Source organism: Brachionichthys hirsutus, chromosome 10 (assembly GCF_040956055.1).
Source record: "Brachionichthys hirsutus isolate HB-005 chromosome 10, CSIRO-AGI_Bhir_v1, whole genome shotgun sequence".
Lineage (NCBI taxonomy): Eukaryota > Metazoa > Chordata > Actinopteri > Lophiiformes > Brachionichthyidae > Brachionichthys > Brachionichthys hirsutus.
The window spans coordinates 4,971,224-4,995,431 of record NC_090906.1 but is presented as its reverse complement, the minus strand read 5'-3'; the positions used below and the strand labels follow the sequence as shown (position 1 = coordinate 4,995,431).

The 24,208-nt window shown below is 42.2% G+C and overlaps 2 protein-coding genes across 2 annotated transcripts; both read right to left on the bottom strand.

The window, feature by feature from the left end:
- Positions 1–359: 359 nt before the first annotated feature.
- tcerg1b (transcription elongation regulator 1b (CA150)) lies at positions 360–11,061 on the bottom strand. The gene is made up of 21 exons (XM_068744038.1): positions 11,015–11,061; positions 9,627–9,867; positions 9,241–9,393; positions 8,406–8,688; positions 8,086–8,328; positions 7,090–7,149; positions 6,010–6,210; positions 5,569–5,669; positions 5,280–5,362; positions 4,956–5,143; positions 4,684–4,765; positions 4,458–4,593; positions 4,177–4,266; positions 3,944–4,062; positions 3,689–3,839; positions 3,373–3,537; positions 2,722–2,904; positions 2,071–2,250; positions 1,615–1,698; positions 1,254–1,354; positions 360–1,003 (listed from the first exon to the last, which is right to left on the bottom strand). The coding sequence occupies exons 1-21, from the start codon at positions 11,059–11,061 to the stop codon at positions 802–804; spliced, it is 3,093 nt and encodes a 1,030-aa protein (XP_068600139.1). The 3' UTR covers positions 360–801.
- A 2,099-nt stretch (positions 11,062–13,160) lies between these two features.
- Positions 13,161–19,006, bottom strand: LOC137900636 (clathrin interactor 1-like). The gene is made up of 12 exons (XM_068744757.1): positions 18,966–19,006; positions 17,673–17,777; positions 17,457–17,553; positions 16,767–16,875; positions 16,417–16,590; positions 15,440–15,608; positions 14,960–15,191; positions 14,819–14,885; positions 14,629–14,706; positions 14,062–14,378; positions 13,707–13,872; positions 13,161–13,513 (listed from the first exon to the last, which is right to left on the bottom strand). Exons 1-12 carry the CDS (start codon positions 19,004–19,006, stop codon positions 13,161–13,163), a joined length of 1,908 nt encoding a protein of 635 aa, XP_068600858.1.
- Between the last annotated feature and the right edge of the window lie 5,202 nt (positions 19,007–24,208).

Here is a 24,208-nt window from a genome sequence, read left to right as displayed (position 1 = left end):
AAAGAAACACGCGTCGCTTGAAACCGGTAACGTCCAACGTTACCGGTTACCGTTAACTGTCTCGGGTCGCCGCCGCCGCACAAAAGACGGCTTGGCATGACGATGCGCATCAGTGAGCCCACCAATGAGCAGTCCACCTCCGGCAACATCACGTGACAGGAAACCATCGTCTGACTTTGACCAATCACAGCTGCCGACGCATTAACCTCTACGCAATGAGCGCGCGGCTCGGGAAGCAGCCACGCCCCAAATCTCATTATATCAGTCTGTTTAAACGGACGAAAGTCAACAGAAACAACTTTGTCTGCGTGATATCGTCTTTAAATAAATCCACAGGACGACATGTTGAAAAACTGCGGAAGTTGCTTTATTTCATTAAACAAACGGCTGAGATATCAGAGGGAACCACTGAGCCGCTGAAACAATGACTGGCACAGTGGAGCTGTAAGGCTTATGGATGCCTCAGCACACACACACACACTAACGTGTCATCATACACTCGTCTTCATTTACATCTGCTCATCACTACACCTCTCCTGCTAACGCGGACATTGAGAGAGGCGAGAGGTCGCAGGTCACCTCTGTCGCCTCTTAGACTATTTCAGGGTAAGAGGCGACACAACAGAGAGCTCACCCGTTCGTCTCTATGGTGTACGTCTACGCAACACGACCTGACCCTCAGCAATAACACCGTGATGCCAGCCGCAGGCCTGAAGAAAAGGGTTCATGGGGTCTTGGGGGGGGGGGGGTCATGCTCAGGCCAAAGGGGTCGGGCGTCAGTCGAGAAAATGATGAGATCGGTCACTTTGTGGAGCGCCGGGTGGGCTCGGATGCTGTGGGGGGAGGCGGTGGGCCACGGCGGTCTAGGTCATCGATGTAGAACATGATCAGCTTCCTGCGCTCCTCTGGGACGCATTCCAAAACGAGGTAACGTTTGTCATTCTGAAGGATCTTCTCTACGTCTTTCAGATGCTGCTCCGACTCCTGGATGAACTTTCTCGACCTGGCAGAGGGGAAGGAGGACGCAAGATAAACAGGATGGTGAGAACATTCTCTAACGAGTCGAGGGGACTGCGCAAAAGCTGCAGTTCAGGTCGTTTCTTTATTTGATGCAATCTAAAACAGCCAGGTTTCCTTAGCAACAAGGTCACATTTCTCAGATCATTAGACTTGTAAGGAGCTAATAACATATCATGTGTCAAATGAGTCTGCAGCATGTCTCCACTCCAACGTTCAGCCATTTTGTCACGGACCTGTATGTGATGAACTTCGTCTCCTTTAGCAGAGTTCTGAAGTCAGCTTTCGCTGTGATGTACTTGTCTTTGATGTAGTCTTCAAACTCCCGCTGTCTCTTCTACAAACACAAATAAACACATCAGACACCAAAACTAGAATAAAAATGGACGCAGCCTGGTCAAACCCACATAACGCCTTTAAGAGGGATACAAAAATATCCATCCCTCCTATTGGTCCATTTAGAACTTAAGTATGGCTTTTCTGAAAAGGCAAGTTTATAGTCACTAAACTTCATTAAAATATTATCAAAATCGATCTTTAAGAATGTGTATATGGCAGTTTTAAAAAGGTCAGAAGGATGCCCGTGTAAAGACTTACTCTGTCACTGGAGGAGAACTTGATGCAGCGAGGGTCCTCCTTGATAACCTTCTTCACCTCCTTCCAGGTAGTTGTCAGTGTGATCTAAAATACGAACAAAATCACCAGTCAGTAAGATAATCTGAGATCAGGTCAAAGCAGACGAAGAACCTGATAAACTGGTAAAGGTTGCAATAACTTCTGAATATTTTCTGTGTATCTTTAGGAGATGTGATGCCAGACAATCATATCTAATCTCTGAACAAAACAATCTACTGATTTTTATATTTTTTTCCTTATTCGAAACAGAAAATGAAATCCTCTTTCTAATTTTCTCTCCATTTTGGTCAACAAATAGCAAAATATCTCGCATAAAAATTTTGCGCATCCTTTTTTTGTAAACTACACTGACCCGGCACGGCTACATTGGTTCTCTTTTCCCCACAAGAAGAATCGAGTAAATGAGACGGTGATTACCATGATAGTCTCATCCAGCAGCTGCCTGAAATGTTCCTTCTTTTTCTTGGCCAGTGCTTCTACGTGTTCGTTAAACAGCTTCTCCTTCTCCTCTCTCTCTAGCAGTGACGCAGACTCCCAGCGGTGGTCCTTCCGCAGGTTACGACGTGTGTCTGACCACGCTGCATCGGAGGACCGAACCTGATGATTGTGTAAACAAAACAAAAAATAAATGGAGAGAATTTGATTTAATAAAGACATTTTCTGCTAAAACAAGCGCTTCTGAAAAAAGCATTTCTTATAAGTTATAAAATCAGTTTTGTTTACAGCATAATTGATACATGGTGGCCGCCATGTTTTCGCGTGCGCATTGCATTCTGGGTTGCTGACGTCAAATTGTTGCAGCCTTATGCACAGCAAACAGAACAAATATACTGTACTGAAATTACGCTTTTCCTCCTGCGTGATGCCCACAGCGCTTTACAATTTAAACTCACATTCACACTCCACCGATCACTGGACGAGTCTAAAAATTACTAAACTTGGCCGAAAGGTCAGCTCGTTTTCAGAAGCACGTGTTTCATTTCAAATCAAAAAGTGAAGCAATCAGATCAGGATTAAATTATGATCGATTTTTTTCCTGGGAAAGAAATGAACTTGAGAGTATCTCACCATATCAGACATGAGCGCTTTGAAATGCTGAATGGCCTCTTCCCTCTTGTGCTGCTCTCTTTCCCGGTCAATCTCTTTGGTCTGCTCTGACCGGGCCTTCTGCACCTCCCGCTCTCTTTCTCTGAGGCTGGCCTCGATGCGAGCCTGGCGCTCCAGCTCCCGCTCCTTGTCGATGTCCACGTTCTGTGAATGATGACACAAAGTGTATTTCTGTCGGTCTTTCTGGATATGGCGTGTTGAAAATGATGCTGGAAAAGAGCCATGAATCAGGAGATAGTAGTTTATGCCACAAACACTGAAATCAAACTTTAAGATGTCTTGCCTTAACTACACAAGAAACAAGTTCAGTGTTCAATACTTATTTGCTCAGAAGTGTTCTTACTGTTTTTTGATGTGTAAATTTACAGCTCTTTATATGGACCTGATTGATTTTATTTTATAATTATCTCCCTACTATTGCGCGCAGTAGTAAATTATTCATCTATATATTGAATCATCAATAATTATATCAAAACTTATAAAAAGGACAAAAGGATTCAGGCTAGTACTGGTAATATTTAGCATTCCTGGTACTTGCAGCACCATTAAGGTGAAACCCAGTCTGGCACTGGACATACTGGGCTCACCTTTCACGCAGAACGCCGCTCCTACCTTTGCCTGTTTTTCCATGTACTGTTTGAAAAGCTCTTCTCTGAGCGCTGAGCTCTCCACGGCCTTGTAGCGAGGGTCAGTCTCGAGCCTCTCCTTCACTTTACTCCACCGCTGACCGACGTCTATGTGCTGGTCGCTCAGGAGGTCAAAGAAGTCCAGCTTCACCTGGGAGCAAAATAAGCAACACAATTAATTAGAAATCTCCCCAAACAACCCCGCGGATACCAGCCACTCCTCACCAACGTCGTTAAAGATCACCACACTGTTACTGCAACTGAGATCTGCCCATTGACAGTTGAGTGTGAGATAGTGATACCTTCTCTCCTCTGGACTTTGAGTCCTCTTTATCTCGTTTCCTCATAGCTGTGATGAATTCGATGAAGATCGCCTCCCTGTCCTTCATCTTCTCTATAGTTTTAAAACGGGGGTCTCTGCCATGCTTCACCGCAAATTCGCTGAAAGTTGTTCTGTGAAGATACACAAAGAAAATGAGCCAGAATTCCATGAAATCTCATCACTAAATAGAACACTTTATTGTTGATGTTTAAAACAAACAGGCCTGTGCTTTTACCTGGCTGAGAGTTTTGCCTCCTCCATCATCCTCCTGAACTCATCTTTGGCCTGCATTAGCTTGTTCTTCTTCTCCTTCCTTTCTTCCTCTGCCCGTGTCTTCACATACTGATCAAACACCTGCAGCGGACGTAAACACAAAACTCGATCTGTATTTATTTATTTTTAATATACGGCTTAACACTGTCAGAAAGTGAGAGTGAGAATTGGTGCTGCGGGCAGGAGACATCTAACCTGTTTCCTCTCTTTTGGGTTGAGCAGAAGGTACCGTGGGTCAAACACAATCTTATGGAGCTCCTTGTCCCAAGTGGAGAACGCAGACACCTACAATGTACAAGACGCCCGCTTTTCAGTGGCAACTAATAAAAAACTCACGTCACAAGAAGACAACTAACAAAACTCTCAAGGGAAAACTTGACACAATTAGATCATACAATATTAACTAAAAAAACAACATAAAGATAACAATAAAACTCACCACTACATGTGTACATTCAGCATAAAATTTGTGTTACCCCTCTTTCCAGCAGCATTTCTCTGAACTGAGTCATCCGGGCCTCGAGCGGCACTACAGCTCGCTCTCTGGCAGCTCGGAGCTCTGCCTCCATTGCTGCTTCCTTCTCAGTGTCCCCTTCCTTCACTTCCTCCTTCCTGTTAGCGCGGAATCACAAATGCCATATGATGTGGAGAGAACAGGACACGGACTGTCGTGATGAGTAAGCAGAGAGACACGTGACTTACTTTCTCTTTTTGGCTTTGGTTGGCTCCTCATCCAGACTCTCTTCGGTCATAATGGCCAATTCGGCTTCCTCCTTACTGATCACTGCGCCCAATCAGATGAGAAGCCCGGTTAATACGTCACACTACCTAAAGGAATCACTGCACCGGTGAACCGGGGCTCCTCTGGCCTCTGATTTTAAGACTATGAACATGTAATTGCAATAAATTATGAATGCAAATTAAACAAGCAATTCGTTTGAAGGTCATTATTTATTATTGCCATGATCGCTTACCGCTTGTGAAAGGGTGTCTGTCCACAACCGTCTTCCTTACTTCCTCCAGACCTCTCTTGTGCGGAGGTTCCTGGATGTGTTTATCCACATCGGCTCGACCGATCAGCTCTTCGGGTCGGTCCCACATGGACAACCGTGTCGTCGGGTTGTAGAAGAACACGCGATCGTCACCTGTCCATACCACACACCTGATAAATGGATAGACGGAAATGTGGACACATGAGGGACAGATAATGCATTCCATTCATGGCAATAAAGTGGGTCATGGTGTTGAAGTGGACTGTGATGCGTGTGTGTGTGTGTGGGGGGGGGGGGGGGGGGTACCATGGCGTGCCAGGGATTGGGTTGGTGGCTACAGGCCTGGCTTTCTGAGCTGCTTTTTCCTCTTCAGTCATCTCTTTAGGCTCCTCAACAGAAAGGTTCTCTGCATTATTATTACATTCAGAATCCCATGTTATCTATATTCTTGAATTAATTGGAGAAATATATCCTAAATTATATTAAATATCACAGTATATAGTATATCCAATAGTATTTATTGGATTCTGAATAATGTAATTCTTCAACATGCTGACACATTATGGGACATAACACAACATCAACCTCCACACACCTTCTCAATAATCATGTTTTCCATTCTATTCTCCTCGTCTTCCATCTCCATTGCTTCTGCCTCCTGGGCCAGACGCTCTCTGAGCCTCTCCGCTTCTCTTTCTGGAGAAGAAGACAAAAGACTGAGAAACTAAAAGCAGTGTGGTGCAGCTCAACTGATGCGAATGACCAATGCCAATAAAAGGATCAACGTGCAATGGCTTCATATTCAGCTTTAATGTGAACTTTATGAAGTGCAGCCTCCAACGTGCTAATAATCAGGAATGCCCACAAGTGGAACATGTAAATCTTAGGAGAGCTAATCTGAGACCAGGGCTCTTGTACTTTTGGTTCTGCAAATCATCTGTCAAATAAAACTGTTGCGAGGAGAAAGTAAAAGTGAGGTTTTCGAGACGTCATCACGGTCAATGCTTGTACTTTGGCACTCGTCAGCGGTGCCTACCTCTCTCCACCAGTACCCGAGGTCTCTCCCAGGTGGACTCCAGTGTTCGATTGTTGTAGTAGTACATTTTACCATCAGCTGTTTTGTACTCTGACCACTCAGGGAGATGCAAAGATCCGGTCAGGGAGGCGGGGGCTGGCGCAAGAGCCAGCTGTGGATGCATCATGGAAACTAAAGGGGGGCCCATGCCAGGAAGCATGCCTGTCATTGGTTAGAGAAGAAAAGACAAACCATGATTGGACAAAGGGCATCTGTCTAAGCCACTAAATAATGCTGTGGACAATAGTCTATAAACATTATAGCAATATATACACACACACACACAGAATATAGTACATTATTATTCCCTAACTTACACTATCTTGTATCAAATATGTGTTAATGGAACGAGGGATAAACCAGAGCTCCACATGCACGCCTCACTGAAAGCTAAATGAGTTCATACACGAGTAGAGAAAATATATTACTGGATTTGAATACGTTTAACAGCACCTCCGAGAAACAAGGAACACAGGCCACGCGCACAAACTATCAACGCAAAGCAGCGAGCGCACACACAACCGTGCCCCAACAGACCACAACACGCAACCCTCAGTTACACAGTACTGTTAGAAAAGCTGCACTTTGTCTCGGCTGTCTCTGAGCAAATAAAATAAGTATTGAACACTGAACTTGTTTCTTGTGTAATTAAGGCAAGACATCTTAAAGTTTGTTTATATGTAGATAATGGAGAAGCTGGTCCCGGGCATCCCCCGCACTGCACCGGGGTAAAAGTCGGCTGAGCATTACTGTGCGAGCCCTAATTAACGGTTGCACGAGGGATATTTAATATCCTTGTTTTCAACAACAACAAGAATCTACCCAACAGGATTTGTGGTGTGTGTGTGTCTTACTTTGTAGCCACGTCTCTCTAATCCAGAGCAAAAACATGACAATGATTGTATTTAACCCGAGAGAATAACCCATTTGTATGTTTTGTTTCTGTCTGTTGGACGGAAGAAATTTCACCAGATGATGCTCATATCATTCACCACCATGCCATCTACTGTAGATCTGGGAGGCGAGCGGCTGGGTGTTTACCGTTGGCGCTGGGGCCTGCCTTTACACAGGGTGCACCTACTATCTGCATCATTGCTACACCTGCAAGAACAACGGACAGCAGGACACGAGACATCAGCTAGCGTTATGTGCAGTACTTTGTGTGTGGCCCCAGCCCCGCACAAAAAGACAAAACGCTGTTATGTTAGTCTTTGAAATGTATGTCTGTAATGCATTTAGAAATGTTAAGAATGGACAAAGTGTATTGGGACACACAGTAACCTATGATTAATTTAGAAGTCATTACTAGATTAACAATCCCAGTAAAAGGTAGGGAAATAGCAATTGTGAACAAGCATCTGTAAGAGTGAATCCATTATGTTTGCATTTGTAAATGCTATTCAGGAAGTGGTACGTCTGACGTTTTATCACTGAATAACCAGCATCCCTAATCTAGACCTTGCCCCATCTCACATTTCATCCATAGAGAACAAAATAAACTGAGGAAACCAACTTCTCAAAGAAGCTTTTTCAATCAGTTTATGTCAATCATAAGACGAGCAAAGGAAACAGGTGGGGGTGGGGGGGGGGAGGGGACTGACGGCTAGCAAAGAGGACAAAGAGGTGCATTCACATTAGATTAAATTCTCTTTTAAAACAAACACTGTAGATTTGTTGTGTTGTGAGTTGTGACGAGGAGAAACAGAGAATCTTTCAGAGATTCAGATCTCCTTTCGGAATAATCCATCATTGCCGATGGTATGATAGAATAAATAAAAAGCAGGGTAAAAAATAAAAGCAATTTGAGGAAATCAGAAAGTTTCCGTTGCCAAATTCACCACTTCATTGAAAAAAACTGCATCCACATCCAAACCTGATACAACAAAATTAAGCTCACCTAAATCACATTGGTTCCACAATTGCAGCGATAACCCACCGATGGCATCTCAATATAATCTCTAATTAATAAAACAATGGGGGGTTTGTAGCTTGGTGACGACGGCTAGATACTGTTGCCTGCTAAACGGATGCATTTACCTGGTAGAGGGATGTGCATGCCCGGCAAAGGTACCCTGAATGGGGGCACCATGACAGGGGGGAAGGCAGGCATGGCTCCGGGGGGCTGGGCCACACCGTGAGGCAGGGCTGCAGGCAGCAGCGACATGGCCTGCACTGCTGCGACAGGTGATGGCACCGTGGAAACGGTAACCACAGTGACCGGAGACACAGTAACAGTGGAGGTCACTGTGGCAACGGGGTTCAGGTCTGCTACAACAGTGGCTTAAGGGAAACAAAAAGATATATATATAACATAGGTTAGCTCCTGTGTGTATGTACGTGTGCATCACGTCGCTTACCTGCAATCGTTACGGAGGGGGAGGGGAGGGGAGTGACGTCTGGACTGCAGCTGAGTGTGCGGGAAGGGGTTGTGGATGGGGTCTGGGTGGGGGAAGCTCCCACTGCTGATGTAGTGTTAATACTACCCGAGCCGGCAGCTGCAGTTACACCAACACCGGGGCCTGACCCTGCAGCCCCCGGCCCAGCTACAAGGAGAGGGTTGAGTTCGGACTGTTGGATGATCTTCACACAATCCGGTTTACTCCATGATGACTCCCTGGTCCTGGCGTTGTAGTAATATGCCTGTGGATAACAGAAAAGAACAATACCACAACGATTTGATATCTATCGTCTCCTATAAGCATTATAGAATAGAATACAATATTCTATTCTATAATGCTATCAAAGCCTTTTCTAACAGCGCTAACAGAGCTGAGCAGTTTTAGCAATTCTGCGATATATATCGCGAGTCAGAGCCACATATTCTGTAATTGACGCTTTCAGTTCAATTAATTGATTCCAAGTCACTGGAACACTCACAAGATGTCACCCAAATCAGTCCCTTTAAAATCTTTCAGAAAATGATGCAAGTGTATCGAATCGTATCGTGAGCCGAATATTAAGTATCGTATCGCAAGATTTGTGTATCACTACAGCGCTAAGTGCTAACCAAATTATTTGGTTGCTTCAGAGATTAGCTCAATTGGAGCATTAATACAACCTTTATTTTTCTGAATTTGCAATAATAATAATGATATCTAGAAAAAACAACATTTTGCAAACAAACAATGCTCCTATGCTCTATAAACCAGCACAGATGCGATGCTATATGACTAAATATGACTCCCAGCTTACCTTTCCCTCTGCTGTCTTGTTTTCTACCCAGATCTCCTCTGACGGGTTGAGTGAAGGGCTTCCAGATGCAGGGAGGGGAGGCATCCCAGGTGGAAACAGCATTCCTGGAGGAGGTGGCAGGTTCCCCATTGGAGGGGGGAGGAATGGAGGCCTCTGGAGCAAAGGATTAAGGCTAAACATTTAATATTAAAGAGTTACTGCCCGATTTGTATCACATAGTGTCCCGACACTTTCACACACATCACTTCAAGAAATTTTCCTTCCAGCAAAACCTCATTCACGCCTAAGGTTAGAGTGCTTCAGAAGACAAATGCATTTTAAAATGGTCCAACCCTGCACTTGCACAAAGAAGCACATTAATATTGTATAAGAATCTTAAAAAGAACCTGTAGATGTGGAGGTCCCATGGGCGGTGGTAGGCCTCCTGGTGGTGGTATGGGTGGCATGCTGGGGTCAAAAGGTGGACGTGCAAATGGGGGTCTTGGAGGGGGTCCCCTCATCATCCCAAAGGGGGGCGGTGGCGGCCTGAGGAGCGGTGGTGGACCACGTAACACTGCAGTCTGGGCAGGAACAGGCACAGGTGCTGGTGGTGCAGGGCTGCGGAACCGCACGGCCTGCTGCACCATTCTACACACAAGACATCGCGCTCATTGACAACACGCATAAATAATAATACTGTAATATCAACCAACACCATCATCCTAATTTAATACCACACAGTTACAAAAATGTGGATAATATCATTCATTGCTTAAAATAAATGACATGAAGCACTGTCCAGATGAGATTTCCCTGTAATTCATAACAATGGCATGTTTCTGCATAGAGTACCGGTAATAAGATAAATTCTCTTTGATCAACCATTCTCAAGTAATTCAGACATATTTCTGGGAGAAGATAAGTAAGTACTCTACAACATAGATAAGGAACCGAAACTGATATTCATGAGATAAAAAATATCTGGAACAACAGCTGAACATTATAAATAAAAATCTCTATATTTATTATTGCCAGTTATGCAAAGAAACAATAGCTGGTATAATTTCTTGCTCAATAATACTCCACACAAATTGAACTGAAGTTGATTGGGAAGATGCTGTGTAAAATAGAATAGACAAATGACTAAATAGAAAAAGTAGTGTTGTTGTCGTCCGTAGTTATATGTTTTTAAAGTTCCGATTTGGTACATTTTGCAAGACAGCTTATGATTGTAATACAGTATATATCCATGAAATGTTTATTGTCCTAATGCTGAATGTTTGGAACATCACGTTGGTCAGATGAAAGATCAAACGGTGGATCGGTGGTAAAAAAACAAAAAAACAAATCAGTGAACGTTGTTTGATGAGGTACTAACCAGGCGAACAGAAAAGTATCGATACAAAACACAGAAATAACAGATGCGCCTCCGCCAACTATGGAAGTGTAGCGCAGATTAGCGAGTTGGCTATGTAATATTAAGGTTTCAGCAGAGATAACAAGTGTTAAATGTGAACAAAATCCCGGAGCCTGGTAAATAAGGCATCCTAGTGAAAAGTGAAAACATGTTTGTCCTTGGTCAGACTGGTTGTGTTTACCGCGTGTCACAAACGCAGACCGGACAAGCAGCTTGGCTAGTCTCGTTAGCTTGAAGCTAGTAAGCTAGTGTGGCTAAAATCGCCATTTATCACCACCTGTCTGTAAGTAAAATAGCATTTGGCTTATGTCTCACATAAATTTAACATTTACTTTATAAAAACCTTTATTTTAACACATTATTTGCAAATATCTTTACCTGTTTTCGCCGAACCCGATAGTCTCGCTTTCTACCTGGTCCGCCATTACAGGAAAATGTAACGCTTTCTTCCTGGAAACGCCCCAAAGTGGATTTTAGTTTCCCTATTCGCTAAACAAAGCTGTCAATCATAGCACAGCCCAGCGTTTACGAGCTCTAATTGGATGACAGGTTCTTTCATGGCGGGTTAGCCATGCGTTCGTTGGTCCGCTAGCGTCCAATTCCACGTGATGTCTTTGTTCGGCTCGTGCGCAGACAGAGTATTTGAATTAGCTGAAGTTAAATCATTAGCACTTTTTGCAAACGCCATGATCTGTAGCCTCTTCTCTCGTGTGTATACTGTAGTGGTAGGCATTTTGTAATGCTTTGAGTGTTTCGTCCAAGAATTGTGGTAAGCAGTGGCGGAAAAGAGCTCAAGTTTTCTACGAAAACAAATAATTTATCATCATGGAAAAAATAGCTTCAATGTTGAAGTAAAGTTACATAGACATATGCTATCTGCTTCTGTTCCGTCGTTTCAAATTTTAATATCACTGAAAAAAAAACACGTTTTATATTTGTGATCATGTTTAGAATCAAGTAGCAACACATTCATTGTAATCATCATTGCAATCATTCATCTGAACATTTATTAAAATATTTGATTCATTTTTCTTGGCTGGTTTAATCATTATCTGCAGGTTGCATTCAGGCAGTTCGTGGGTTGGTTCTGGCCCTGGTACTTCACTGTGATGTGTACAGTTCTAGAATAATGGGTAGACACGCAAGCAGGTTGTTAATGGTGATCATCACATAAGTAAGTAGGTAGAACCAGTGTTGTAGATTATGTATTGTCCCAGTGAGGGACTAACTCTAAATACAGGATGTGCTGTAAAACTATTCAGTGTGGCGGTTTTGGTGAACGCCGACATACACAAACGGGTACAACAACCCTCTCGGTTCCTGGTCAACTTCTACAGGAGGACCCAAGTGAGCATCCTTTGCTACTGCTTCACAGTGTACTTTGGGGAACATGAAAGCCTTATCACCAGAGGCTAAATCTGCTCAAAGAATTGTGGGGGAAAAGAGCTCCCAAGTCTCGGCACAATATATATAACCGTCTACGCAAGAGGTTTATCATCAACAAGGACCCAGCCCATCTTGGTAACTCATCTGTTTTTACACTTGCCATCATGGAAAAGAGCTATTTGAGTAGATGAGGAGCCATCTTACACCACAAAAGCAGGCAAAAAGATATAGCCAAAGGATATTTTATTTGACCATAAAATCAAATACCAGTTACTTTTTTTTCCCTTGAAAGGTTCAGTGTCTTCATCTTCATCATCAATATTTCCTCTGCACTTTGCTGTTGGCCAAAGTTGCTTCCGGTATCAGGCTGATCAAAGTGCCTGGTCACTGTTATAGTGGAGCCGGTGACCAGCTCGTAATCGATGATTGGTTGATTGATGTTCCTTAGTAAATTGTACAAATTCACAAGCTGAAGCTAAATTGAGTTTGTAAAGGATCGATGTGTACACTACTGCTACTGCTGTTCCCACTTAAAAACGGAGAAACCCCCCCAAACCTGGACACCACTGCCTTCCAAATGCTGAATCGGATCCATCCCTCTCATCCTCGGGTCCCATCCCATTACTGTTTTTGACTCGTTCTATCTCTGGTCACAACTGTCGCTACGGTTTTTGCTATAGACTGGGCTAGCGTTTCATGTGAAATACGAATACTTACAAACTTCACTGACAACAAGACGTCTCCTGGCTCTAAATTTCTATTGTGTTTGAAATTATGTCAAATAGAATTCAATGATCCTAAAATACGAGATTATAATTTATCCATTTTCTAATTACACAATGTAACTTCCCCTATAGTTACTAAAGCCTCTTAATTCCCAGTTTCCATCAGGTCACAATTATCTGGATCAAACTTAATACAAACCATTAGTTAGATCATGTTGACAAAATCATGTAAACAAACAAAACATCCTTCCATCCATCTTCCGCTTATCTGGGGTAGGATCGCGGGGGGGGCAGCAGCCTAAGAATGGAAGCCCAGACTTCCCTCTTCCTTCTCTCCAAAAGAGAGAAGATGCAGAAAGACAAACATGCAAGTCCTTCAGTGGTTGACGCTCGCGCTCACAGTCTGCATTCGTTCATTTCCCAAAACTGCCAAAGTTAGCGAAGGCATCTTGTTTGGGGGGGGCCATGGCTGGGGTGATGGAATGTGTTATCCCGACTCCTGGGACTCCCATACCAGCCAGACCGCCCATCATCACGGGGGCGGCCATGCCCATATTCATGCTCATGTTTATTCCCATCATGCCTTGGTTTACGGGCATCCCCCCCACTCCCATAGTTCCCGTCGTCAAAGGAGGAGGCAGGCCCATCGCCATGGCATTGCCTGCCATCATGGGATTGGCTGACGGTCTGACAGCTGTCACTTGGGGAGGGGAGCTGAGGTTCAATCCTCCAAAGCTATGAGTCAAGAGATTGATGGGAGGCACTCCTGCACAGACACATTTGGACAAGGAGGAGTCAATCTATGATACTTACATATAATATTTAACAAGTATATATAATATATATATACTTGTTGTATAATATAATAGAAATATAGTAGATTTAGTTTAGCCAGTCTAAATGCACTTGCAGTGTAAAATGCAGACATAAAAATGAATCACAGGAAAAGAGGATAATACCTTGTTGCTGGATGATGTTGTTGAGTGTGGGTGGGGTCTTTGTGGGGTTGAGACCTGCTGATAAGAAGTCCAGGCTGATGTTGACAGAGGGGTCAGACCAGGTCAACCCTAATGATCCATGCCCTCCAGCACCTTCCTTCTGCTGCGATGCTATGCCTCCCAAGCTCTAAAAAAAAAAGAATCACAAATATTTTGCACTTGGATAAATGTACAAATACAATTCTGTAAACCATGCACATCAGGATGAATAAAAAAATAAAATAAGTGTAGGATTTTTTTTAACATAGAAAATAAAGAATGGTGGCACTTGTTTAAATCTTTATAACAGCCAAAAGACAAAGTAAGCTGTTCCCACCTGTTGCGAGCGTGAAAGGGGCACGGTGGGCACAGCAACAGGTGCTCCTGGTCTCACCCTTCCCAGAGAGAAAGTCAAGCTCTGAGAGGCACTCAGTGTTGTGTGTTGATTGGTTAGCTGATGGTTAACGCCACCCATAAGGTCAAAGAGCTCAGCGGAGGGCGGGATGGGGGCAGAATTAGAGGCTGCGGATGATTGGACACTGGCAAACAGGTCAGTGACGGGCTGGGAGGGACCAGAGATCGATGAAGATGGCGGATTGGTTGAAAAGGCATTCCAGTCTCCAAACTCTCCATTTCCATTGGTTGATGCAGCAGCTGGCCAGATAAAAGCAGTGTTTATTTTCAGTTACAACTGTTCTGTTGATCAGATTGATTTTGAGAGGAACTGAATTATTTTTTTTAGCATCCAACAATGCTCTGGCCCAGGCAATCAGACCATGTGAACAAAAGTAGCTTCCAAGTGCACTCTGGTATGATTCATGTGTGACGCCAGAGGAGCTCAACTGCAGGATTGAGAGCGCCTTAACGTTACAAGAGGAGGAGCCGAGAAAGGCAGCACGTTTACCGGTGGAGGTTGGGAGGCTGGCAGAGGCAGCAGGAGAGGAGAAGTCTGCAAACCCACCGATGAGGTCTGAACGTCCTCCTGGTCAGACGGACACACGCAGTGAAAGGTGACATGGCGTGCCTAATTGTGGGAACGCCCATGGCCTTTCTCATTCTTCCTCGTCTTTGTGTGCGTAAAGGTTTGAAGTTACCTGCTGCCGTGCCCTGGTTAGCTGAAGGGTCAATCACTAGCAGGTCAGCTATTCCGCCACTGGATGACTAAAGACAGGAGCGAAGACATATGGTGATCAAAAACTTTGAACGTGTATCTCACATTGGGATAAAGTGTGCGCGCTCCCGTGAGCAACCTTCTCCTCCGGGCCCTTGTCTCCGGTGTAGTGGGCTGCGGCCCCCAGGTCCAGCGTCTTGCTGCCGGTCGCTCCACTGCGTTTCCGGGTGGTGGTGGTTGTCGTTTCTGTTGCTTGTGTGATCTGGATGCTCTTCGTCGTGACGGTTTCTTCCTCATCTTTGAACTCGAGCGTTTCCTGCCTCCCATTTCTTGATGCTCGTTCTTCTTCGTTGTCGCTGTTGAAACCAGACGAACATCTTATGAGACGAAAGAAATCACTCAGGTGATTTAGTTCTTCACCGTTTCTATTTCTTTGCATGTCTCTGAGTGCCTGGTTGTGAAATGGTAATCAAAGACACAATACTTTAAAGACTTTAAATCCAATGATCTTTAAATCTGATGAGCAACAAGTTGTGGAGCATTCAGTTGTTCTATAATACCCTCGCACTGATTCGAGTATTTTCTACACGTCTGATACGTGTACCTGTTTCTGTCCAGTGAGTCGTCTCGTTCTTTTTTTCTGAATTTGTTGAGCGTGTCGTCGATGGTGTTGCCGATCTTGTCGCCGATCTCACCGAGCTTCTCACTAAAGGGGAAAGCTCCTCTGCTCTTATCCCAGTCCTCATCCCACTTACTCCGATCCAATTCATTTGCTGGATAGATTGAAAATATATGAAAAAAAACAAGACACTTTTAAATGTTTTAGAAAAGGGAAGTTGTCAATATTTCAAAAAGCATGGGTGCCATTTAAGGAATTTGTGGAACATTTAAACTTAACAGAAGACACAGAAGATGACTGTTACATACATTGCTGTAAACCTACATAATTATAGTACGATAGGACAGTTCTTTTTTATTTTCTTAACTCTTTGACAAAGTGTAAAGGTTAACCTTTTATTTTATAATTTGGATTGTTTATTCGTCTTTTTTTTTTTAATATATTTTGTGTATTTGCATTGTTTGTTTGTTTCTGTGTGTACAGTGTGTATATGTATTTGTTCTCTGGTATGTGGATTGTAATGCTGGCATACAGTTGTGTTTATTGTGTTAATGTATAAAATCAATAAACACATTGTCAATAAAAAAATAAAGACACATGAAACAGCAATGAATTTCAAGGCATCTACTTGACTTAACGTCCTGATTAATGGCCAAAGATCAAAGGATTTACAATCTGCAATTGTGCCATCGAACAGAAAGTCCTCACAATGAACTAAATATTATAAATAATTACAAATCTCATGTCGCGATGCAAACATACAGATTAATAAACAAATTGATTCACCAATATTTTAAATTCTTTGTTGGCAAATGCAATTCAAGTTAAACTTTTAACAGCGATTCAAAGTCCACTACTCACTTTACATGGCACCCTACCTCCAATGCATTTTTTACATTATCATTTTAATATACACCTGCATCTAACACAAGCTGTCAAAGGAGATGTAGTGAATTACTTACAGTTCTTAATGCCCCCTCCTCCTCCCATACTGTCAGAGGACACTCCAATATATTTATCTTTGTTCTTTTTGGCTTTCTTCCTCTCCTCTCTTAGTCGGTCATCATCCTGGACAAACTCCACCATCTCCTTCACCTTCTGACGTACATTAATACCCTGATCTTTACCATTCTCATCTGGACAGGAACAAGCACACAGACACAAAGACACGCTGTCATGTTTTCACCCTCGTGATATCAACCCCGTCAATGTCAAAGTGTTTTGAAAACCAAGTCAGATAAGATTTTTGCTATATTTGCCTAGAAGAATGATTATGATTGAACATAAACCAGAAAAGAAAGAAATGTTTCACCACTGAAGTGGTAGTTCTCTAGAGATCGCAGGTCGTAGATGTGTTCTCTGGCACTGGTGACGACCCTTTCAGACCCGTTCCTGATCAGATAGGCCAGCAGCAGTAAAGCCTTGCAGAGGAAGGTAGAGAAAAGGAAAGGTACCAAGAGATGGGAGAAGTATGATGATGTCAGGATCGCTCAATTATAACAAAATCATTTCCTTTTTATGTTTTTTTCAATCGTTTCATATTCAGATATCGTGTTACCACACTAATAGTTTGAACGTGTCTGTGAGGATGAAGACGAGACGCTACATTTTCTTGTCTCAACCTCCTCCAAAAGAACTTCAATTTCTGCCGTCAGCATGAAGATGATCATGAATATTAATTAAGATGTTCACTATTTATAAAGATCTGTTACACAAAGTTCACAAAGATGTGCCACATTTTGATTTAATAGTGATTTATGAAGGAGACCTGGTGCCATGTGAACATTTGGTGGATTTAAAAACTTCATCTACTACGTACGTGTCAGGTTTTATAACAAGGTATCTGATCTTTGCTCAGAATTCAGCGGACTAAGGAAGGAATGTTCAAACGGCTACAATTAAATCAGCTATCAATTTTAATCAATCCTGATAGAATACAGAATGAGCGGAAAGACTCGGGCATAAACACAGACGCACCTGGACACTGGAGTGCACCACGTACCTTATAGACTCGTCTCCAGTTCTTCTTGTTGTCTTTCAGCATCCTGGTCCACAACATGTTCATCACCTCTGGGAACTGCTCATACATGAAGGTAGATCTACACACACCCCACCAGAGAGTGTACAACAATGGTAAACCCATGTAAGAACAAAAGCAGAAACAGGTCTAGTAGAGCCTTGTGCGCACACACTCGGCAAACGTGTGTGCTACACATACTTGGCTATTTCTCCCATCAGTTGTCCGGACGGTCCCCAGGGATCATCATTGGTGGCCTCTCTCACTTTGGATTCGATCTCCGAGTAGTTCATCACCACATTGGTGCTGTTGAAAAAAACACGTGTTATTTCTATTAATATGGACATTTAAAGTTTCATTGTTGTGGCTTTCCTTTCTGGTCTTATTGTCGTGTACTTTGTAATAAGATGTACAGTATATTATAATCAATATTTTTTTGGCAGCAAATGTCCTTGGCTAATTTATTTCTTAATCCGCTAACATTTCCCCAACTCTCTTTTGAGGTAGTGATCATTTTGGCTGCATTACTGTTTGTAGCATGAATTTCTGAAAGAACTTTTCAATTTCAGTAAAAAAAAAAAATGTAATTCCAGTTTCTTAAATATCTTTTATACTCCATTGATGCATTTTGCACCCTCTGGATACACAAAAAACTGATATTAGATCATATTTTTTCAGCCTTTTTTTCATAAAGCAATTAAACAACTAGAAACTCAATACATGTGTACAAGTACAAGGTAACTAAATGCAGACTTATTTTTGTTAGCTTTTACTAGCAATTTAGTTTTCACAATGCTTTTGTTAAATTGCACTGAAAATCCAACAATAAGGATATGCTGTTGCAAAATGAAAAACCACTTCCTCTTTTTTCAAGGGTGTACCTATTGCAGTGGCCACTAAAAGAAATCCTTCATTTTGATTACCTTTACTGTATACACAAAACTGCATTCCGATTGTAATCCCTCTTCCCCTCCTTGGGCCTCTTTTGACCGGTGTAGCATTACCACCGTGAGACATTGTCAGTAGCTTTGGAAATAAACCGACTATCCATCTACGCGATTATCTGCGGAGTTTATTCACATTAATTACGGACGCTCAGCTGTAGATATTTAATGTGAATTCATATTGTGATCATTTGGATGTTGTGGACATCACCGGCGTGGGATAAACAGAAATACTGAACATACTAGCCTACCTTGGTTTAGCAATGCTAGTTGAATGGATAGATTTGAAATAAATACATTTCTAGTTTGGAAATACTGAATGAGCTCCCATTAGTAAATGCACGTTTCTATTTAAACAATCAGGCTGGCAGCTAGCCAGCTGAGGAACCATAGCTGTGACGTCACGGCTATATCCTTTCCTCGATCAGCGATAAAGGCTAATGATGTTGCCCGCCCGGCTAAAGCCGCCCAGTGATAGCCGGTTAGCTTGGCACAGCCACTTAGCGGGTTAGCTAGGTGCGAACAGCTCCACCTGCTACTATGTACTCACGCTTTGTCCACCAGCTCTCTCACTTTCCACATATTTAGCATCTCCACACGGAACTGCGGGCTCCCCGCCTCGACACCGCGTCGCCCCCCCCCCCGTGTCTCTGCGCCCCCACAAGACAGAGACGGAGACGGTTATCAGCAGCAATTCCAGCTAATCCCCCGATGAGGCGGTTAACGGACCCGGCCCTAGTTGCTACGGAAACGTCCTAGCTACGTCATGGGTCCGTCACTCGCGTATAATTATTATAGAGAAAATGTTGTTTTAGCGAAGAACATGAGTACAAATATGAATACATCCAATGCAACCAGAACACCATAAATATGTTATAAAGGCATAGTATTTGTAGGGTGGCTTAGTAAAAAGTAGTGGTGGAAAATACTTAATATAAAATTTGTCTGTGAGGATGATTTTGAGGAATGACGCACTAATGGTGAGATACCTAGCCTCGCCACTTGATGGCGCTGTAAACTTGCTGTTTGTCAGTCAAACGTGTTCTTTATACTCGTACCGGTAGTTTTTATTTATGTCACATTAGAGCAAGTTTTAAAGAATTAATGTCCTAACCAATTCCAAGGGATGACGGGAAAATGCTTTAGTGCGTCAGAATTTAGACTACAGATTTATACATGGCTTGCAGAAAGTGATTAAATGAAGTCTATAGTTTCCGTTTTATGGAACTTCACACTTCTTCTGGGTGTATAAATGTAAATCATTATACATCATGCTCCCCAGGAGTATTTTGTTTTTATAAAATTGGCTCCATATGTAATGTTGAAATTATCAGTAACTGTAGTCCAGATTTGTTTGTAATTTTGGGATTAGAATATGATTCTGTACGATGAGTACTTCTGGTTCCTGGATTGTAATTTTGTGATACTTTTACGTTACTTCCACTTAAGTAAACATTTTAATGTAAACACATACATTTTATAAACATTTGCTCTTTTCTTGAAACAGTATTTTTTACACATGTGGTATTAATAACTTGGGCGCTTACTAAAAAAAGTACTTTGTTAAAACAATTGGGTACCTCCACCACTACTTAAAGAATACTTCCATTTCAAATAAAAACAATGTTGTCTCATTTACGCAGTAACGCCTAGTTTCCTTGTTTTTGGACATACTTTTTCAAGACTCAACTTATTATTGATCAATATCCTCAATATTATTTGCTTTTGTGAGAATGGATGGTGGTTAGGATTAAGATTAGCACTTTTGTAAACCTTGTGGATGTATTTGCATTTCCAGTTGTTCTGTCTTTACTAGATGTCTCTTGTATATGAGATTCATAATCCCACTCTTCTGGAAAAGAATAAACCTACAACACACACAAAGTCCTAAAATGCACACATGGAAGTACTCGGCACTGAAGGTTTGACCAGGCAAAGAACTTAATTCTTGATTTTGAATGCTGTGTACTCTGTTCTCTAATACACCATGACTGCAGCAATACTGTATGAGTCAAGAAGGAGGTTTAGACAGGGAAAGATGTGGGATAGGAGTAGAAGCACAGAAGGAAATGGATGGAGCATGTGAGGCCAGGATATGTGTGCTTGCGTGTTCTGGTCCCTGGAGTCCACCCTGGAGATCGCTTGGGAAAAAGACCTCTAGGTCTGAGGTCTGACTTGAAGCCAAGAAAAACAAGACGGAAATAGTGAGGGGAGAGAGAGAAAGAGAGAGAAAAGGAGAGAGAGAGAGAGAGAGAAGTGAAATAGGAAATAGAGAATTGAAGAGGGCATGGAGAGAAACAGAGCTGGAAGATGAAGAGGGCGTGAGAGGAAGGAGGAGCCAAAGAGAGGGAGAAAGAGAAAAAGGACTTTGTATCTCAGCAGAAAATGTACGGAAAATAAAAATATCATTCACATGGTGTCACACACACTCACACACTGCTGATTGGAACCATATGCTGAGAGATGCAGAGAATAATGGGAAACTGTGAATTGTTTGACTTGTTTTCCCTGGTCTTTGTTGCATTAGATGGGGCGTGGGCGAGACGGGGCGGGTGGAAGGCATCCGTGACTGTGGAGATGATGACGGCCATGGGAAATTCCAGTGAGTAGATGTGTCTGCCACACTGCGTAGACAGGTCCGGTTCATTAACAGCAAGCTTAAACTGCAGGGTGGAGGGGGGTTCTGTGTGAAATAGGAGATCAGTGGGATGTTTAAGACGTGATTTTCTGTGGAAAAATGTGACTCAAACAATGAGTGATCTCTGTATACTCCTGCTGAATTATGAAGTTATTTCATTGTTTATATCTCGCTCTTCGTTCCCATGCACATATAGATAACACATTTAATTGGCCGAGAGAAAAAACCCAGCTGTTACTAACCAGATGAATGACAAACAACAGGTATTGAGATCCCAATGAGTCATTTTGGTAGTGATGGATAAAGGAAGTTTTATATTTTCCTATTAAAAGTCAAATGCAAATACAATTTTCAGAAGTGGGTCGGCAATAAAGAGATGATTGAAATTTCGAACAGACATAAGGATGGAACCGCAGGTGAACATGCATACCCTTTGACCCCAGTATCCGTGTTTGAGATGATCACCGTTTGGTCTCTTCATCTCGGTTTTTGATCGCTATCTTTGTACTACAAAAGCTGGGACAGCTTTGGACTGGAAGTGGTGAGAAACATGAAAACTGGCTCAATGGGAAAGGATGTGGAAGGGCTTCCCAAGGAATACGAGCCCAGTCAGCCAAATGGCGGTCTTGTAATTAGCTCCCAAAAATGTAAGGTCAGACCACGAACACTGAATGACAAAGTAGCGCTAAATCTGACACACCGGTCCAGTCAATGCTACGTTAAAAGCCTTATCAACCATAACATTTGATGGATTTTCTGCAATTTTAATTTGTTTGAAAATGATTTTAAAAGGTGCATGTGCGTTGTTGATATCTTATTGTTATTTGACAGATATTGACCAATAAACTTCACACAGGTTGAGCCTGGGAAGGAAAATGGCCTTAAGTCATTAACAATTTATGTCATCCTCACACATCTTTCTACATAATTTCAGCCAGGCTTTGGGATTGGGCTGTGTTTTGTAATCAGATAGAATATATATATAAAATATAATTATCAAATTATCAAATGTATTATCAAATGTTGGAAAATATGTCAAACACTCGCTAGCGGTCTCTTACTGTAATTAGTAATTATTACATAAAACATTGTTGTCAATCATTTGATCAAACTTCACCCAAACCTGAGAGAAATTGATTTTTAACCCAAATATCTGTACAACAAAAAGAAAAAAAATATTGCAATATTGCAAATGTGATGTCACTACAAAAACTTTTGAGTGAAAAACCATTTCTACCCAAAAGATATTGAGTCATTTCCTCTGAGATTACAGAGGCCAAGAGGTCAAATCCCCAGGTGTTCAAATTCCCTGCGATAGATAGATAGATAGAGATAGATAGATATAGATAGATAGATAGATCGATAAAATAATAATTGTTATATACATAATAATATATTACTAAGTATAGCTGCATACGTGTATTACTGGATAAAGCCCTTTAATGGTTATCTAAAAAAAGAAGGGATGAGCGTTGTTCTTGTAGCTCTCCATGCGCTCCCGTGGGAAGTGTTGCACTGAATCAGGGCAGCTGATGATGTTTTGTCGACTTGTTTACACGTAGGAGGACGTTGCGTGACATTAAACCACTGGAGGCTTAAACTGATCTCAAACAAAAGTCTTAACCCTTAACATTTAATTGTTTACTTTGTGGGGGATTATGGCTTTTTATTTATACCAAAATGGGAAGCGAGTCCTCATAATGCGACTGTGTGAGTAGATTTGTGTTCCCTAAATGCTACTAACACGGATCTAAAACACAAACCACACATAGGGAAATGATTTAGCGTGTCCTTCCTGTGCCACACGTCTGTGTCTGTTCCCACTCGTATTAAAACATTATTATTATTTAGCGATACGCATCATGCTTACAATGAATCTAATATTTTCCTCATCAACTGGATATTTAAACAGAACCAGAGGGCCGATCCAACAGTTGCAACTGTTTGGCATTAGAGATCCGAACGCTACAACGGCGTCTCTGTTTTTCCCGTGAGTTGGAATCATAACTCTGACTCTAATTGTGTCTCCTCTGCTCTAACGCAACGCCTCAGGTCCTCAATTGTTATTTTAAATCTTTACTAAACGTCAGACTTTGGCTTACGTTCCTTTCCACCTCCCTATGAAATCCGCTTCCTGCAGTGAGTGCGTGGTTTGTTTTCTCTACGTGTGTAACGTGGTGAGATTTACTAGCGGGCGATATCAATGTATTCAGGGCATGCTTGTGTAAATAGTGTGAAGTCACATACAGGGATCACTTCCATTTTCCTTTACATGAATACTATTATCATAAACTAGCTGTGACCTAACCTTTTCTCCAATAACTTTCCTGCTGAATAAAACCACATGTGGCCTGTTAGGGGAACGCTGGCTGCCGTTGGAAGGCCCGTGGTACTGATTGATGACATCACAGCTCCCTGGTGAGTAAGTGGCAGATTAGAGTGACTCAGGGTGCTTGTAAAGTTGGAAGCCTTATGCTTCCTTCCATGAAAACAATGCTATGATTTTCTTTTTTTTCCCATGGAAAGATTTCAGTTTTATATTTGTAAATGTTAATTAAACGGGTCAGGCATTTATAGGCCTATATTTATTTTCCACCATGTTGGTTTTTGCTAATCATTCAATCACATATAAGATTGTAGATTGTGAAGATAACGGATGTGAATGAAAGCAAAAAGGGATGATTTAAAAAAAAAAAAAAAAAGGGGGGTAGGGAATGTAGTGAAATTATTGTATTTATATGTGCAGTGATGGTGGTGGTGGGGAGGGCCTGATTTCAAGGTCGGACCGGAAATGCCTGTGCAGATGTAAGAGTAATGCGGACACATTCAAAACGGCATACAGGAAGCAGCTTCCTCTGCAGCTGTTTGCGTGTCTTTATCTGTCTGCTTATGATTAGTAGCAGCAGTTTACGTTTGCATGCACGAACGCACTAAGCAGAGCTAGGCGGCTTCACGAGCCGCTGCACTGCTATAACGAAAAATGCAGCCCCTTGCCCACCTGATTTATTTACAAAGAACTGAGAATAAAGAGGAGACATGCTGTGCAAATATTTTATCATCTGTTCTGACATTCACAAAGCAACACAGCGGACCCTGAGTATCCTCTCGCATTGACGATGCAGTGTTTCGGTTTAAATGGATCAAATCAGCAGATA

Coding starts and splice junctions, on each gene's coding strand:
- tcerg1b (XM_068744038.1), bottom strand. CDS start 11,061: ATGGCGGACCAGGTAGAAAGCGAGACTATCGGGTTCGGCGAAAACAG. Junction 5,363..5,568: donor AAAACATGATTATTGAGAAG/GTGTGTGGAGGT, acceptor CTTTCTGTTGAG/GAGCCTAAAGAGATGACTGA. Junction 4,267..4,457: donor AAATGCTGCTGGAAAGAGGG/GTAACACAAATT, acceptor TGTACATTGTAG/GTGTCTGCGTTCTCCACTTG.
- LOC137900636 (XM_068744757.1), bottom strand. CDS start 19,006: ATGCTAAATATGTGGAAAGTGAGAGAGCTGGTGGACAAAGC. Junction 16,876..17,456: donor ACTGGAGACGAGTCTATAAG/GTACGTGGTGCA, acceptor TTCCTCTGCAAG/GCTTTACTGCTGCTGGCCTA. Junction 14,886..14,959: donor AGAAGGTTGCTCACGGGAGC/GCGCACACTTTA, acceptor TCCTGTCTTTAG/TCATCCAGTGGCGGAATAGC.